Source organism: Sinocyclocheilus rhinocerous, unplaced genomic scaffold, assembly GCF_001515625.1.
Source record: "Sinocyclocheilus rhinocerous isolate Xijiao unplaced genomic scaffold, SAMN03320098_v1.1 scaffold7723, whole genome shotgun sequence".
In the NCBI taxonomy this organism is placed as follows: Eukaryota; Metazoa; Chordata; class Actinopteri; order Cypriniformes; family Cyprinidae; genus Sinocyclocheilus; species Sinocyclocheilus rhinocerous.
In genome coordinates, this window is record NW_015661985.1 from 6,405 (window position 1) to 21,446 (window position 15,042).

Sequence of the window (15,042 nt, forward strand, 5' to 3'; positions counted from 1 at the left end):
GCACGTGCGTGTGTGAGAGAGAGTGTGTGTGTGTGTGTGTGTGTGTGTGTGTGCCGCTCCTTCAGTCCTGTCGTGAGTCAGCAGCACAGTGACACAGTGATCTTCTTTTAGTCCGGCCGTGTCTATGTCTCTGCAGCTGAGGATTGTGTGATCTGGACTCACACCGGTTCACACTGCTGGCGCTCGGGAGTGAGTCCAGATCTCATACGCTCACCTAAGCCAGTCCAGAATGCCCAGCGTGACACACGTCTGAGTTCTTGATGTTTGTGCTTCAGAATAGAAGAGCTCTTATTAAAATCACTGAAATTCATCCATGATTTTTTTTATCTTTCTTGAACCCGTGCTGACGCGTTCACATTATAAAGGCCTGCTGTGCAGAACCTGTATGTTCTGATTTCATCTTTCATTGGTGGATCTCAGCTGTCAGTCACAGTGCTGACCAATCAGGGCTCACCTGTGTGTTGTTTAGTGTACGCGGGTCACTGTACAGTGATTGACTGAAGAGCGCTTGATGATTCTCCTTTAGTTGATCGAGTCATTCACTGGATAAAGTACATCCGCACTATGTCATGAAGTACTTCTTGAAGTAAATAACACAATCATGGAAGAAGATTATTGTAACTTCTAGCTTTAATTTACAGTTAATTTAATGAGAAATCAGTTCTGAAATGGAGTTATTCAGAGCTGCTCGTGTCTTTACTGGACGCAGATCCTTCTCCTGAGTGTGAGAAATGTGTCTTTATGTTCTTTATGCGGATGATTTGATGATGTCTGGTTGGCGGTTTAGGCCGCATGACCTCTGAAGATGACCTGTGAGATTGTTAGCATGTCTGCTAAAGTCATTCTGATTTGATTTTTTCATTAGACATTAGAGTTAGGGCTACACGATATTGGAAAAAACGCACAAAATTTGCGATATTTTGTTTTTCTGCGATATATATTTCGATATGAAAAAAAATCACCAGATGACTTGAATAGCTCTATTTGGAGAAAAATAATCAATGATTGGGGTGATTTTGTAGGTGAGTAAATGAGTAAACAGCATAGAATAGATCGAACAAAGAAACAAATGAAATAAACAGTGCTTTATATTTGTCAGGTAAGTCTAACAGTATTCAGGTACAGAAATTGAATAATCAAATGTAAAATAACTGCATAGTCTTCACTGTATAAATAAAATCTAATAAATCTGTGTTAAAGCTGCAAAAGTGATTGTGTTTTGTTGTTTGATTAACATGACACAGAAAGCAACAGGAATATTAAACTGCTGTGAACCAATATAGTGTTACACATCCATTTTCTTTCTCTATGGGTTTCCTTCACCTAAGCCATAAGCAACTGTTTACAAGCATACTTGCAGAGACATGCATTTTGCCATAATTTCACACGTATGTGTCATTTCAGGTACAAATAGACGCAGAAATGAACAGAATTCGGTGTTCATGTGCATCTGCGTGTCTACACCGGACGACAGAATACTACAGAACCCATTATAATCAGTGAAGCTGTCTACTCTGGATGCGGTGCACGACAAATCCCCGACGGTAAACTGATGCGTTCTGTTTATGAGGCACTGACACAAAGATCAAATGATTTGCAGCTCTGTTGTGTCCAGTGTAGAACGACTTTAGCTGTAGACACGGCATCTCTGTGTGAGCAAAGAGAACGATCCGTATAAATATAACGATCAGTATACTAAACATCGCACGTCCTGCGATGCGACTATTGCAGATGCGCACATCGCGATATCGATGCTGAAACCATGTAGCGTGCAGCCCTAATTAGACTTAAACATTTATTTAGTTTTGAATTTTAACATTTGACCAGAGGGCATTTTGTTCCTTGCGGTTTCATTTTGAGGTTTGTAAGGTGTGATCAGTGTTTGACTTACAGCTGCGTTTGGGTGAAATCTTCCGTTTACAGATCATTATGTATTTATTACATTGTATGTAGAGTAGCGGCGCGCTGTAGTTTTCGCATAATAAAGGTTTGCTGTGAATGATGCGAGTTTGCGTCAGAGCGACTGTAAAGAATCTGGAAACTAGAGGCGTTTGTGGACGAAAGCTCTCATCTCGACTCCCGTATTTCCAGAAGTGGTCAGATTATAATATTCTCTTTCTCTCTTTAGGAACCATGAGTTTGCGAGAGCTGCATCTGAACGGTCCATGATGAGCAGTGCGTCTGCAGATCGTGAGGTGCGCTGTCTGCTGTGAACACGCCACGCCTGACCCTCGGCCTGCTGGGAGCTGCAACTCTTTCCATGTGTTTATTTGAGGTGCTTTTATGTCCAGATCAGAAGCGCTTTCAGACTCTTTTCTCATGGCTTTGATTGCTCAGACACTAGCGGCGGAGTTCCTGTCTGCATCGAGTGGCAAAGTAATGCGGCCCTTTCTCTGGGCTGCGCTGTGAGCGTCTCGCTGTGGTCCTGTTGTGCTCGTCTTCTCTCTTCTGAGCGTCAGAATGAGACATTGTGTCGGGACAGAGAAGAGCGTGTGATCTCTCACCAGCAGTTTTGCACTGATCCAGAAAAATGAATGGAGGCAAAGAGAGGGAGGGTGCTGAGGGCAGAGGTCAGCTCGCCCAGGTGCCCATCGGCTGGCAGCGCAAGGTGGAGGTCTCGGGGGTCCTGTATATCAGGTATGGACCTGCTCTGTCTGAACATGCATCGCCAGGGTCCACATTCATTCCTGCCGAAATTAACCATCCATAAACATTTCCTAACAGCCGTGAATCACTATTTTGCATTATTTCTAATTAAAATTTGTCTTCGTCAGTGCGACAGTGGCATTGTTCAGCTTAAGTTTAGTTTAGGTGGCGTGTCACTCGCTGCATCATTTATGAGATTCGGTGAAACTGCAGCGGACACAAAAACGCTAAGACGCGATGTGATTTGGTACTGTTTACATACGGATGGTTTAATGAGGAGAGTTCTGCATGCACATCGCTGCAAAAAGTAGGGAGAAAAATGCATCCCAGATCAACATCAGGTGTTCAGTGTGATGGTTTTGAATCGCTCGCATCAGCGAGGCTCGACGGTTCCTGATAAGTTACCAACCCAAACCAGCTGCCCTCGTCTGGAGCGTTTCATGTGGTTCTCCAGACACAGCATTTATGTGTAGAAAGTGTCTAACATTATTTTACTGTAATTGTGATCATTTGGTGTGTGTGTTTAGTCCGAGTGGATCAGTGCTGTCCTGCCTCGAGCAGCTGAAGTCGTACCTGCTGACCGATGGCACGTGTAAGTGTGGTCTGGAGTGTCCTCTCGTCCTCCACAAGGTCAGTACTCAGACGTAATGCTGCCCATTTTACACAATCTGGACATCTTTCCAAAAGCCATGTTGTCATTGATGATAGTGCTGATGTGCAGGATAAATCACTGTGCTGTATAATTCAAGATGCATTTTTGTCACTTGTTTAAAGGGGTCATATGATGTTGCTAAAAAGAACATTATTTTGTGTATTTGGTGTAATGAAATGTTTTTTGGTTTGAGTGTATGTGTCTGCAGTTTGGACACACAAGAAACAAATGTATATTTTGGATAAAGTATACTTGGGTAAAGTCTTTAATGATATTCGGGATCTTCCCCGCGCTGAACTGGATTTGATGGATATGAAAAGCGACCAGCCACAGCTCTGCTTTTACCTGCCGTTTAAGAGCAGCTTAGCTCTTTTGTGTTGGAGTCCCAGAATTACAACATGAACACAACATGAATGATTCAGAGCCAAACATAGTATGCCATGAATTGCACAGTGTAAATTAAATTAGTATTTTAGGTCTAAGCCTCTGGGCTCATGCTCTGGTCAGTGTTACGTAACCGCATAAAAATCAATGCTGAAAGGAGATAAATGCATGAATGTAGTGTTGTCACGGTACCAAAATGTCAGTATTCGGTACTAATACCAGTGAAAATCCACGGGTCTCGGTACCAAAGCCGAAATTCATTTAATCCAAACTGTGTACATATTTAATTTTAAAGGGCTTTTGAAAACCTTCTAGAGTTATTCAGCCAAGAATAACAACTAAGTTAGTTAAAAAAAAACAAAAAAAAACAGGTACCGTAACGTTTTCATTTTTTTAGTACCGACTTGGTACCGAAGTACCAGGTCTTTTGACAACACTATATTGTATTATATTGTTATATTTAGTGTTGTCAAAAGACCTGGTACTTCGGTACCAAGTCGGTACTAAAAAAACGAAAATGTTGCGGTACCAGGATTTTTTTAAGTACTGGTGGTACAGAGTACCCGGTCAGCCCGGTTCTTGATGCGCTATCCGAAAGGTGCGCAGATGCGTTCTCTTGATAAAAGCACTGAGACGTGGCGACATCAAAACGAGGAAACACACCAAACTAACAAAACACTTTAAAGACAGACACCCAGATCAAATGAAAGAGTTCAATCAGGTAAGTTTCATTTTAATTTTTAATATTTAGATCTTGTATTTCCCATACTTTGATTTATTTGTGGCAACCCGCCACAATATCAAAACATACCGCCACAAATAGATTTTCCAAAAGGCTTTGACTTCGTTGAATAAACATGAGCACTGCACGTGTCAAAGTCGAAACCCGGTGCGAGTGTTTATATATCACTGTATATATCACTGACTGTCTTCAGAAAATGATGGATGTCATTTTCATTTAATCTTGCCTGTAATGCCTGAGCAGCGTTTGTGAGCCGAGCGCTGCTTTGTGTACAGCGTTACCGGGGAAACCTGATCTCTCCTGCTCTACAAGCGCCTCCTGCTGGCAGAGAATGAATTTGCATATATATGTCGCCACAAATAGAGTGCAAGTCTGGGGGAAACACCGCTTCTGTTATGAATATTACTCAATATTTTAATTTGAATTTCAGATTGAAATGAACGCTGTTATTAGAGTAGTTAAGCGCGGGTAACGCTAATATAATGAGCTTTAGAATGAAGTTTCTTTATTAACTCTTTCCCCGCCAAAGACGAGTTATCTCGTCTTTTAGAAGACAACGCTTCCCCGCCAAAGACGAGTTTTTACGGCTTTTCGTGTTTTCACTGTTATACACTAGGGGGCGCTATTACACATCTTCTGAATGAGTACAAAACCTCCCGAACAAAAACACACGTGAGCAGGACGGAGAAACGAGCGATCTCTTATGTGTTAGAGAATGTACAAATGGTTAACATTGTCATATCAGTCAGAAAAGCAGTTCTGGGCCTTTTTTTTTTTTTGCTAACTTAGTTGTTATTCTTGGCTGAATAACTATTATATAGTTATTATAGTGTGTATATATATATAACTATTTTATGTCTGATCGCAATTAGACAGAAGCTGTGATTGTCAGTGAAGCACGGTTCTGTGATCAGCAGTAAATCCTCCATCTGAAGGCCAGAGAAACTCCAAATACTCCCCGCAGAAGAAACCCAGGACATCCCCATAGCACTAGCTGAATAAACAGAAGATTTAACTGCTTTCATTGATTCAGCATGACTAATAAATGCACGACTACGACAATATATGGTTTATCCGAGTTCTTATTATAATTTTCATTATAATAAAGTATATAATAATGCAATGCCTTTATCACTGCTTAAATACTATGAAATATGTTGCGTGCCTTATTCTGTGTAAGAAGCCACATCATCTCACAGAAGGATTTATTTCAAACACTCGACTGACGTTATGAAGTGAGTTTGCAGTAAAAACATGTTATTAAATGTGGTATTTTCACCTGCTTTCAGATGGAGCAGCATTTACTACACGGAGCCGTAGTTCACTGAGAAGCTACTCAAACAGCTGTCATTATTACGAACGATTTTTATCGATTTCATAATCGTACGATTATATTGTCGGTTAATTAAAAAAAATTTTTTTTTGCATAGCTTGTCAGAGAACTATGGCTCTGTGTAGTAAATGCTGCTCCATCTGAAAGCAGGTGCTGGAGATTTACTACTGATCACAGAACCAGCTTTACTGACGAGATGCGCATGACAATCGCATTCGATTAATCGTGCAGCCCTAGATACTATATAGGGAAACGGGCCTGTTTGGATGCGAGGTTAACTTCCTGTAATCAGTGTGCTGTCATTGAGATTTACTCACCCCTAAATCTCACATTAAATAAACCAAGCTGACTTCATGCCGACACTCAAGTCTTGGTCTGAAATGTCTGTTTTCTCAGGTTTTCAATTTTGATCCTGGTGCGGTGGTGAAGCAGAGGACTGCGGAGGATGTGAAGAGCGATGAGGATGTTACGAAGCTCTGCATCCACAAGAGAAAGCTGATTGCAGTGGCGACGCTGCATAAGAGCATGGAGCTGCCGCGTCCGTCCCTGACGCTCACCAGCCCCGGCGGAGGCACACGTATGACAACAGAGGAGCTTTTGTGTGAAATTAATACAAACGTTTATGGAGAAGTGAAGAATCATTGATCTTTAGGGCTGGCTATCGTTCAAAAGTTTTCGATATCGGTACCAATATCTTTACTTCGATACCTGAACGGTTCGGTTCCTGAACAATACTTTTTTCAATACCAAATTTATGAAATCTGTAACTAGATTACATTACACATTTCCTCAAAAACCTTTGGTTTTATTTTTTCAGCTTGTTGACGTTTTTTCAGACTCCTGAGCCACTGCACAAAGGAACAAATTGTAACCAACACAATAACTTTGATTGAAAAGTTTGAATGAAAGTTTTCATAAAGTTCAAATAGTTTTCAGTTTCCACATATTTTAGGCTACGTTTAGTTGCGTTTTCATTTTAAAATGCATAGCTCAGAATTATTTCTTTTCATTTTCCATTGATTTACTAATGAGCATTAGCTGCTTCCAGCGCTGTCTGCCTGGGTTTTGTGTTGTTCACAAGTCACTGTTCAGACTTAAAGGAAGCTCATTCGCTGCTCTTATGTCAGTCATATTACACGTTCATATGGCTATTACACTTCTGCATTCAGTTCTGTACAGAAGCAACCCAGGAAAACATTTCTACGGGTGAAACATGAAGCTAGTAAACACACGATTATGACAGTATATGATTTGTATGTGATTTTCAAGAGATTCTGCCTATTTTCATAAAAATACAGGGTGTTTACCTGAGAAATGCTAAGCAGGTGTAGCGATTACTATCGGAATTTATTACAGTCACTCAATGGTGGTTTAAAGTGAGTTTTGAGTAAAAGTGTAGTATAAATCTTATAAATTGTCTATTTAGCATGATGCTATAGTGTGCTTGAATGGTCATGTAACATGCATTTTCAGTCGTGTAGTTTTCTGAAATGCAGTGGAAACGCCAGTATGGACGAGGATCGGTTTCATTTTAAAACTGCGTTTTAAAGAGAAAACACACTAGTGTAAACATCTATAGGGATTGGGATGCTTACAGATTAAAGCTTCAAGTGTGAGCCAAGTCTCAGGGCGTTACCGGCGTAAACTAGTGTGTATTTCCTTGATGCTTCACCAGGGGAGTATTCCAGAAAGGGGGATTTGTTGGAACCTCAGAGTTTGTTAACCCCAGAAAAAAGAAACTTTTCGGTTCCAATAAAAGACGGTAACTCTCGGTAACTTTCCGTAGTAACTTACTGTGTGAACCTAACCTGATCTGGAGCAGATTGTCTTCGGGAAACCCAGAGTTTCTCCTCCATCTTTAAAGCGCAAGCAATTTTTAAATATTCATTCATTCATTCATTCATTCTGCATACATGCTTTTATTGCTGAAATTTTTGTAAAATGATCTGCCAGTGGCTTAAGAAATATAATCTTCATGCAAATGTAAACGAGTATTTTTCTCACCGCATCACTTATATATATTTTTGTTTGTTTGCTTTTTTATCCCCAGGAAAGAAGACTAAATATCTTATGTCATTTTTCTTATGTTTTCTTATGCATCTTGATTTAAGAATATTTAGGTATTTTGGCTGGAAACATGACAAAAATACAAATTATTTAAAGCATTTTTTGCAGTGCAGGTACATTCATTCATTGGGCATATTTTCATGATGCATACACAAAAATGGCATGCATTTTTTACACCGGATCTTGTAGATCTATTTGTTTTATTCTTTTTATTTTTATTTTATTAATTTATGTTTGCCTTATCCACATGCATATTTATTTGAGCGATACCATTTTTAAATAACGTTCACTTGATAACATCTTGCTGCGACCTCTGGAAGTAACCTAATAATAATTCTAAAATAAATAAAAATTTCCAGTGTGGTTGGATGCATTGATGACACGCATAATCCTATCATAAACACAAATGTATTTGGTCATCTTTATTTTCTTACAAATGCAGAAGCAACAGTTATTCTTTGTCCTGTTGGGTTTTAATATTGGTATTGTGGCCATCTCCTCTTCATCTGTCAGTGGCGCTGGTGCAGGTCCTCTCCCCGTTTTACGAGTCTCTGCCTTCTTGCTGTTGGCTTCTGAATAGAAGTCAAATGTTTTTCATTACCCTTATTAAGAAATGTAGCATGTTGTATTAGAGAACATTTATTTATGTGAAAAGAGCATTAGACTATGTGGGAAAAAGCTGCTGTGCGTTGAAATAGACACAGAATGAAATTTATTGAAAAATGTTTGTAAAGTCATGTACCCTACAAGTATGTGGACGTCTTTTTGTCGGGTGCTGTTGTCACGATGAATCTCGAAGCTCCATTGATCATTGCTTCTCATAGTCGTGGTGCACACGCTAAACTCAGAGTGGATTGAACTAACAGCTGTTCTGAAACCGAAAACTCAAGAGTTTCCCATCTCTGGATTAGTCAACTCAGAGTTCAAGTTTTAACTCAGAGTTTGTTGAACCTCCTTTCTGGAATACACCCCAGCACTTGATTTAGGCACATCATGCTGCGTGCTTATTGGCTCACTGACATTGACGAGATTAACCCCTTTGGTAATGAAATTTGGTACCAAACGACAAGACTTTTTTTATCCTCGATTGTATTGAGGCAATTCTGTTGGTGCCTAAAAAACATTGAATTCGATACCCATCCCTACTGATCTTTACCCGTTTATTTTTCCATTATTTGATGACTTTTACTGTGCATTGCGGCAGGGGTTCCTATGATGTAGATAAAGTAATGCTAACCTACTGATAAATATAATAAATGCCACAGCATCACTTTCTATGGCAATAAATGTAACCAGTGACGATCTCAGGAACCCAAGGCAGTTTTAGCATGAACCCTCAGGGGCTCATATACCCTCGTTAGGAAAGCCATCACTGAATGAGCAATGGAAATGATTGACAGCGGCTCTCTCTCTTCCTGTAGGTGTGACCTCCGTGACCCCTAACGCACAGCCTCGAGCAATAAGGAGTAAAACCCACGAGGGCCAGCCCGAATGTAAGAACCCGTTCAAGGCGATGATGGCGGCGGGGCAGCGGCACTTCTCTCCGGATCCGTGCGGCCCGCAGCAGCAGGAGGTTTTCCCTGCATTCTCTAGGCAGAGGCTGCCCAGCGGCGGGCACGGAGGCATGCTGAGCCCTCCCTCGCAAGCCTTCGGCGACGGCTCTCTGTCCCCGCGAACGGACGCTCTCAGCAGCCCCGACAGGTTTGTGCGCAACACACCATGTGGCTTCCAGGGGACCGGCAGTCCCGGGGCCATGCACAGCAGCAGCCGCCGCATCCCTCTGTCTTCTCCTGGAGTCATGATGCACGGCTCGCCCGCCTCCCAGTCGTCCTGCATCATGGCTGGAAGGACAAACATGCCTCTCTCCCCTTCGGTCCCCAACAAGAGCCCCATCATGAAGAAGCCCCTGTGCAGCTACCCGCCGGGCATGGACTCCAGCAGGACTGTGTTTCATCACAAGGCCCTGTCTGCTCCCGCCTGCGCCCTGCAGAGCAAGCAGCTGAGCTTCGAGAAGGACCCTCTTGGCATCCTGGATCCGATTCCCAGTAAACCCAACCCTTCCGCTTTCCAGCCCAGCGTCCACTCTCAGGTACCAATGATGAATGTAAACATCCCCCCCGCCATCGTCCCGCTGCCGAGTAACCTGCCTCTGCCCTCGGTGAAGCCGGGGCCGGTGGGTCACATGCAGAGGACTCAGCATACCGCCTCCATCTCCCCGTCGCCTGTCTCTCCACCAGTACAAAGACGTGCCCAGCCAGCTGCTGGCCGGGAAGAGCGCTCAGCACAACCCCATGTATCTGCCGGCCCCGGGTGCCGCCCCACAGAAGGAGCACCCGGGCCTCTTGGGAATGCCACTGAACCAGATCCTTAACCAACACAACGCTGCCTCTTTCCCCGCCAGCAGCCTCCTCTCAGCGGCCGCCAAAGCACAGCTAGCAAATCAAAACAAGCTGGGAAGTGGCGGGGCGAGCGTGGGGCCGTCTGATGCCGGCAGGGCCGTCGAAGGCCACAATGCTCTAAATCCCATGCTGCCACCCAACCCTGGCATGATCGTGGCCGGCGGCGAGGGCCAGAGCGGACGCGCCGCGCTTCGGGACAAGCTGATGGCGCAGCAGCGCGACCCTCTCCACAAGCGCAAGCTTCCTCCCAACGCTAACCACGACAGCGCTTTCTTCATGAGGACGCCCTGCCCCTCGACTGAGCAGATGAGAAAAACCACCCGGCTGCCCTCCAACACGTCGATGGCTCAGCTGCTGCAGTCTCTGAGCAACCACAGCTCGCACGGGCCCCGGGGCCGAAGCTTGTGCGAGGTTCCGATCGCGCAGGTCCAGCAGCGGCTGCACGGCCCCGGAGTGGAGTCTGCGGCGCAGTATCCCGCCGGGATCAACCAGATGCAGGCCACGGCGATGAGAAACTGCGGGCCCATGAACCAAAGCGGACAAGTTCCTCTCGGAAACCACGTGATGGGACACGCAAACGCTCACTTTCAGCCGCGTGTCCTGCCGAACGTCAACTGCATGCTGCCCGGCGGCGCTGACGCCACGACCGACGCAGGTGAGGAGAGTCTCCAGCTCGTGCTGATGTTTGCAGAGGCGTCATGCACTTATTATTTTTGAGAGAGTGGGGGTGGGGGAGTTTGGGTCGTCATGCTTGTCATGTGACACACAGCAGTGGGATTATTATTTATTTAAATTTCCTTTTTTATTCGAAATATTCCCAAATGTGTTAAAGGGATAGTTCACCCAAAAATTTGATAATACTTGCCCTCATGTCATTCCAAACCCGTAAGACCTTCGTTCATCTTCGGAACACAAATTAAAATATTTTTTATGAAATCCGAGAGCTCTTTGACCCGCCCATAGACAGCAAGGATCCTACCATGATCAAGGCTCTGAAACATAGCAAGGACATTGGTAAAACAGTCCATGTGACATCAGTGGTTCAACCCTAATTTTACGAAGCTACAAGAATACTTTTTGTGTGCAAAGAAAACAACAATAACAACTTTATTCAGTAATTCTTCTCCTCCTCATCCCGTATGCGCGCCGCCATTGTGGAGACAGTATCATGACGCATGGGCTTAATTCTGCTTCATGTAAACAACGCATGTGTGTGTTCGACGTTAGCAGCAGCACCATGTGCATGCGTTGTTTACATGAAGTGGAAGCAAGCGTATGCGTCTTTTACATGATGATTTTTGGGTGAACTATTTCTTTAATTATAGGCCTATCATGAAATATCTTGATTCTCAAATATGTGTAAGTAAATGCATTTTGCAACTTTATAGATGTTGTTAGTTGATCTATAACAGGTGATGGGCAAAGTAGCCTAATATTAATGTAATCTATTAACTATGCATAAATCTTGTCTTTTTCTTAAGTACCAGATATGGGTGTCATACTATCATAAACTATTTTTAATATGACTGACTTTGTATTAAAGGTTACTTTGATAAAAAAAAAAAAACAATGTAAAGTTACTAATTATAACACTTACATTTTATGGAAAGAGAGCAAAGAACATTTACATAATCAAAGCTCGTTATCATTGACTTAAGTCTAGCCAAAGTTCAAGCAATCTCAAAAACTCCCATTATAATCACTGAAGCTGTTTACATGATTATCTTACTTACATTTGTACACACATCTGCACTTTGTTGTTTCTGATGAGAGAATTTACCAGAGAGCAGAATTCAGTCAGCGAGCGCACACAGAACAAAACACTGGTGTTTCAGCAATGACTCATCTGAATGCTTCTGATTGGTTTCATAAGCTCAACAGAGGTAATAATGCACAGTGCTGTAAAAACGCGCCTGTCTCTGGCTCAGCGCCAGCCAGCGAATGCAAATTTGAATTTAGCAGCTGCTGGTGTGCCACACTGTACGTTCTAATCACACCGGTGTGATCGTATCAAATATAAAAAAAATATATATATTCGCCTGTTGTTTTTATTTTGGAAGCTGCATTCAAAATCCACTTGGCTCAAAAGTCATGCCTCTTGGTTTGAATGGGCATGACGCCTCTGTTTGTTATACCAAACATTGATTGACCAAATTGTTAATAATTGTTTAAATTAATATAGCAATTTATACTTTTGACTCATCCATTTTCTTAAAAATGGTTTAAAGGCTGAAATGTAAAGTTTATCATTTTATAAAACTTTTTGTTTTTGTGAAAACTTGGATCTGAACTGTAAATTATGCTTTTTACAGTTTAATATGGTACTATAGACATTGCCCTACCCCGCTCATATGATATTACTTTTATTTGTGCAGGTCTTAAAAAGGTCTTAAAAAGGTCTTAAATTTGAGCTTAAAAATCCTGCAGAAACCCTGATTGTCATTGATATCGTTATCGCAATAAATACCAGAAATATCGTGATATATTTTAAAGCCCATATCGTCCATCCCTACTGTAAGAAAAGAAAAGAAAGAAAAAAAGAGGTTGTGTCCTCAGTGCATGCATGTAAATTGCTTCTTTTTTTTTTGCTAACACTGCACAGAAGCAGCACTAGCATGTTCTGCTTGAGGCCTGTTTCTGTTTTCTTTCACTAACACGGTTAAAAACCTGCATTATACCCCGTGTACACATCTTCAACTGACCGTGGGTGTGTGTGTGTGTGTGTGTGTGTGTGTGTGTGAATCCTAACTTGGAAAGCAGTACCAGTCATCTCACTGCTGTCTCCATGGCAACCTCCCCAGCAGCCGCTGGCAGTCGATCACACACACACTGTCCACAGCGGCCGTCGTTCTGTGACACTCAGCTTTCGTTACGCAACACGACACAGCTGCTGTCGCACATGCGTGTCATTTCAGTGTAATGTGTAGTTTAAGCTTGATTAAACCTTTAAAAGCAGCACACTGACCACACATCATGCATTAGCATTCACACAAACGGCACACGCTCACAGTAAACAGATATTTATAGACTTCATCCACTCGTCCGCTCTGGCCCATGACGTCTGATCAGACTCACCTGATGGCCCTGAGAGCGTGGTGTTCGTGATCAGGTGTGTTTGATCAGAGCCGGAGCTGAGGGACACGGAGCCACTGTTTCACACTTCAGGAGCCTCCAGGAAAGGATGAAATATCTGCAATGTATGAGTCGCTTACGTGAGGCTGCATTTTAGTTTTAGTGGCTTTACTGGCATGACGGGTAAATTTTGACAATTAAAGTTAGTAATCGATTCATTCACACTAGTCTTATGCTTAAACTATAATATTGTTTTACATCGTGTGGTTGTAGTTTTTTGCGCTTTTTTTAACTAGGGCTGCCATTCAAATATAAAGAATAGTAGTCATGCTCTCTAAAACAAATGTTTTCAACAACCAGATCAATTCTATCTTTAACTGTCTGGACGGAGCGGGTCTCAATACATTCTGTTTGTAGCACAATAAAAGTTCAGAAATAAATACGATGGACTCACTCACATGTCTTTCGTTTAATTTGACATTTTTCCAGATTAAGATATTTTAGTTCCTCCTGCTTGCATTCTTTTGCATATTTTATTTCCTCTGTGCTGACCAGTCCAGCCGATGTAGAGATGTTGGGGCCTGACCGCTGACGCTGTTGTGTCGTTGCTAACAGGTGATGCGGCGGCGCTGTGCTGCAGCATGGCTAACACTCCTCAGATGATGGTGTCCGCGGGGCACCTGTACCATCAGCAGCAGCAGCATCCGGCGCTGCATGTCTCTGCTTATCCCGGCCAGGGCCATTCCTTCACTACGGCTCCTTTCACAGACAGTAACGTTCCTAACTCCAACAGCTTGCCTTGCCTGTACCAGGATTATCAGGTGACTCACTCAGTCCAGGGCCGTATGTGTAAAGCCGCTCAGAGTAAAATTTTAGTCCTAAGTGTGTCAAAATTCTAAGAATGACATCATTTTACTCTTATTCCTAGACTTAAGAATAAGAGTGATTCATAAAGGTTCCTAAGTGGTTAAGACTGGTCTCAGCTCCTAAATTATTTAAGAGAGCTGGAGAGGTCTCCTAACCTAGTTAGGAGTAACAAGATGGCAGCAAAGAGGAGACGACAAACACTTCCCAATGAAGATATGACACATTGGAGTTATATGTTATGGAGTTGATAAAACGATACAAACTTGATTGTCAAGACCCAAGTCTTCAACAGGGCAATGCTCTAACTGCAGAAATGAAAGTAGTAATAAAATTCTTTTGGCTGGGAATTTGTAAAAATGCAGCAATGCACCGGTGATGACACTGTAAGCAGGGTCTTACATATTGTGGCACTAACCCCACCAAACACAACAGTGGCCAGTTTGTCCAAGAAATTGATTTTGTTGTCTCTAAAGGTATGAGGAAGTCACTAAATCTAGTGACAAAATCACAACATTGACTACAACATAAGTTATTAATATTTCATTGGTCCTCTTGTTTTTGCATGTGTTCATAATTTCTTTGTATGACAGCATGGCCAAACATTATGACCTCACTATTTGGCATGTTTCATTGCATTATTATCACAAATAAAATAACTGACTCTAAGCAACTATGCAATATGCTTACAAAATCTTGCACATTTTTGTTTTTTAATTAAGGGTGAAGATGTCCAATTTCTCAGGCCGGACATCACTTTTGGCCACTACTATGTGGCAGTTTATTGACTTTCCAACTGACCACCAAACCATATTGCAAAAACAAGCCACTTTTATGAGGATTGTGGGCTTTCATGGAGTTGTTGGAGCCATTGATGTTCACT

General features: G+C 42.4%; 1 protein-coding gene across 1 annotated transcript in view; it reads left to right on the forward strand.

Annotated features, from left to right (window-relative positions):
• The window catches only part of LOC107727035 (methyl-CpG-binding domain protein 5-like), a 25,967-nt gene that overhangs the window by 6,398 nt on the left and 4,527 nt on the right, over positions 1-15,042 (forward strand). Inside the window, 6 exon segments of the mRNA XM_016536790.1 lie at positions 2,129-2,637; positions 3,174-3,276; positions 6,154-6,334; positions 9,246-10,052; positions 10,054-10,878; positions 13,911-14,116. Of these exon segments, the coding sequence (XP_016392276.1) occupies positions 2,531-2,637; positions 3,174-3,276; positions 6,154-6,334; positions 9,246-10,052; positions 10,054-10,878; positions 13,911-14,116 (2,229 nt within the window). The 5' untranslated portion in view covers positions 2,129-2,530.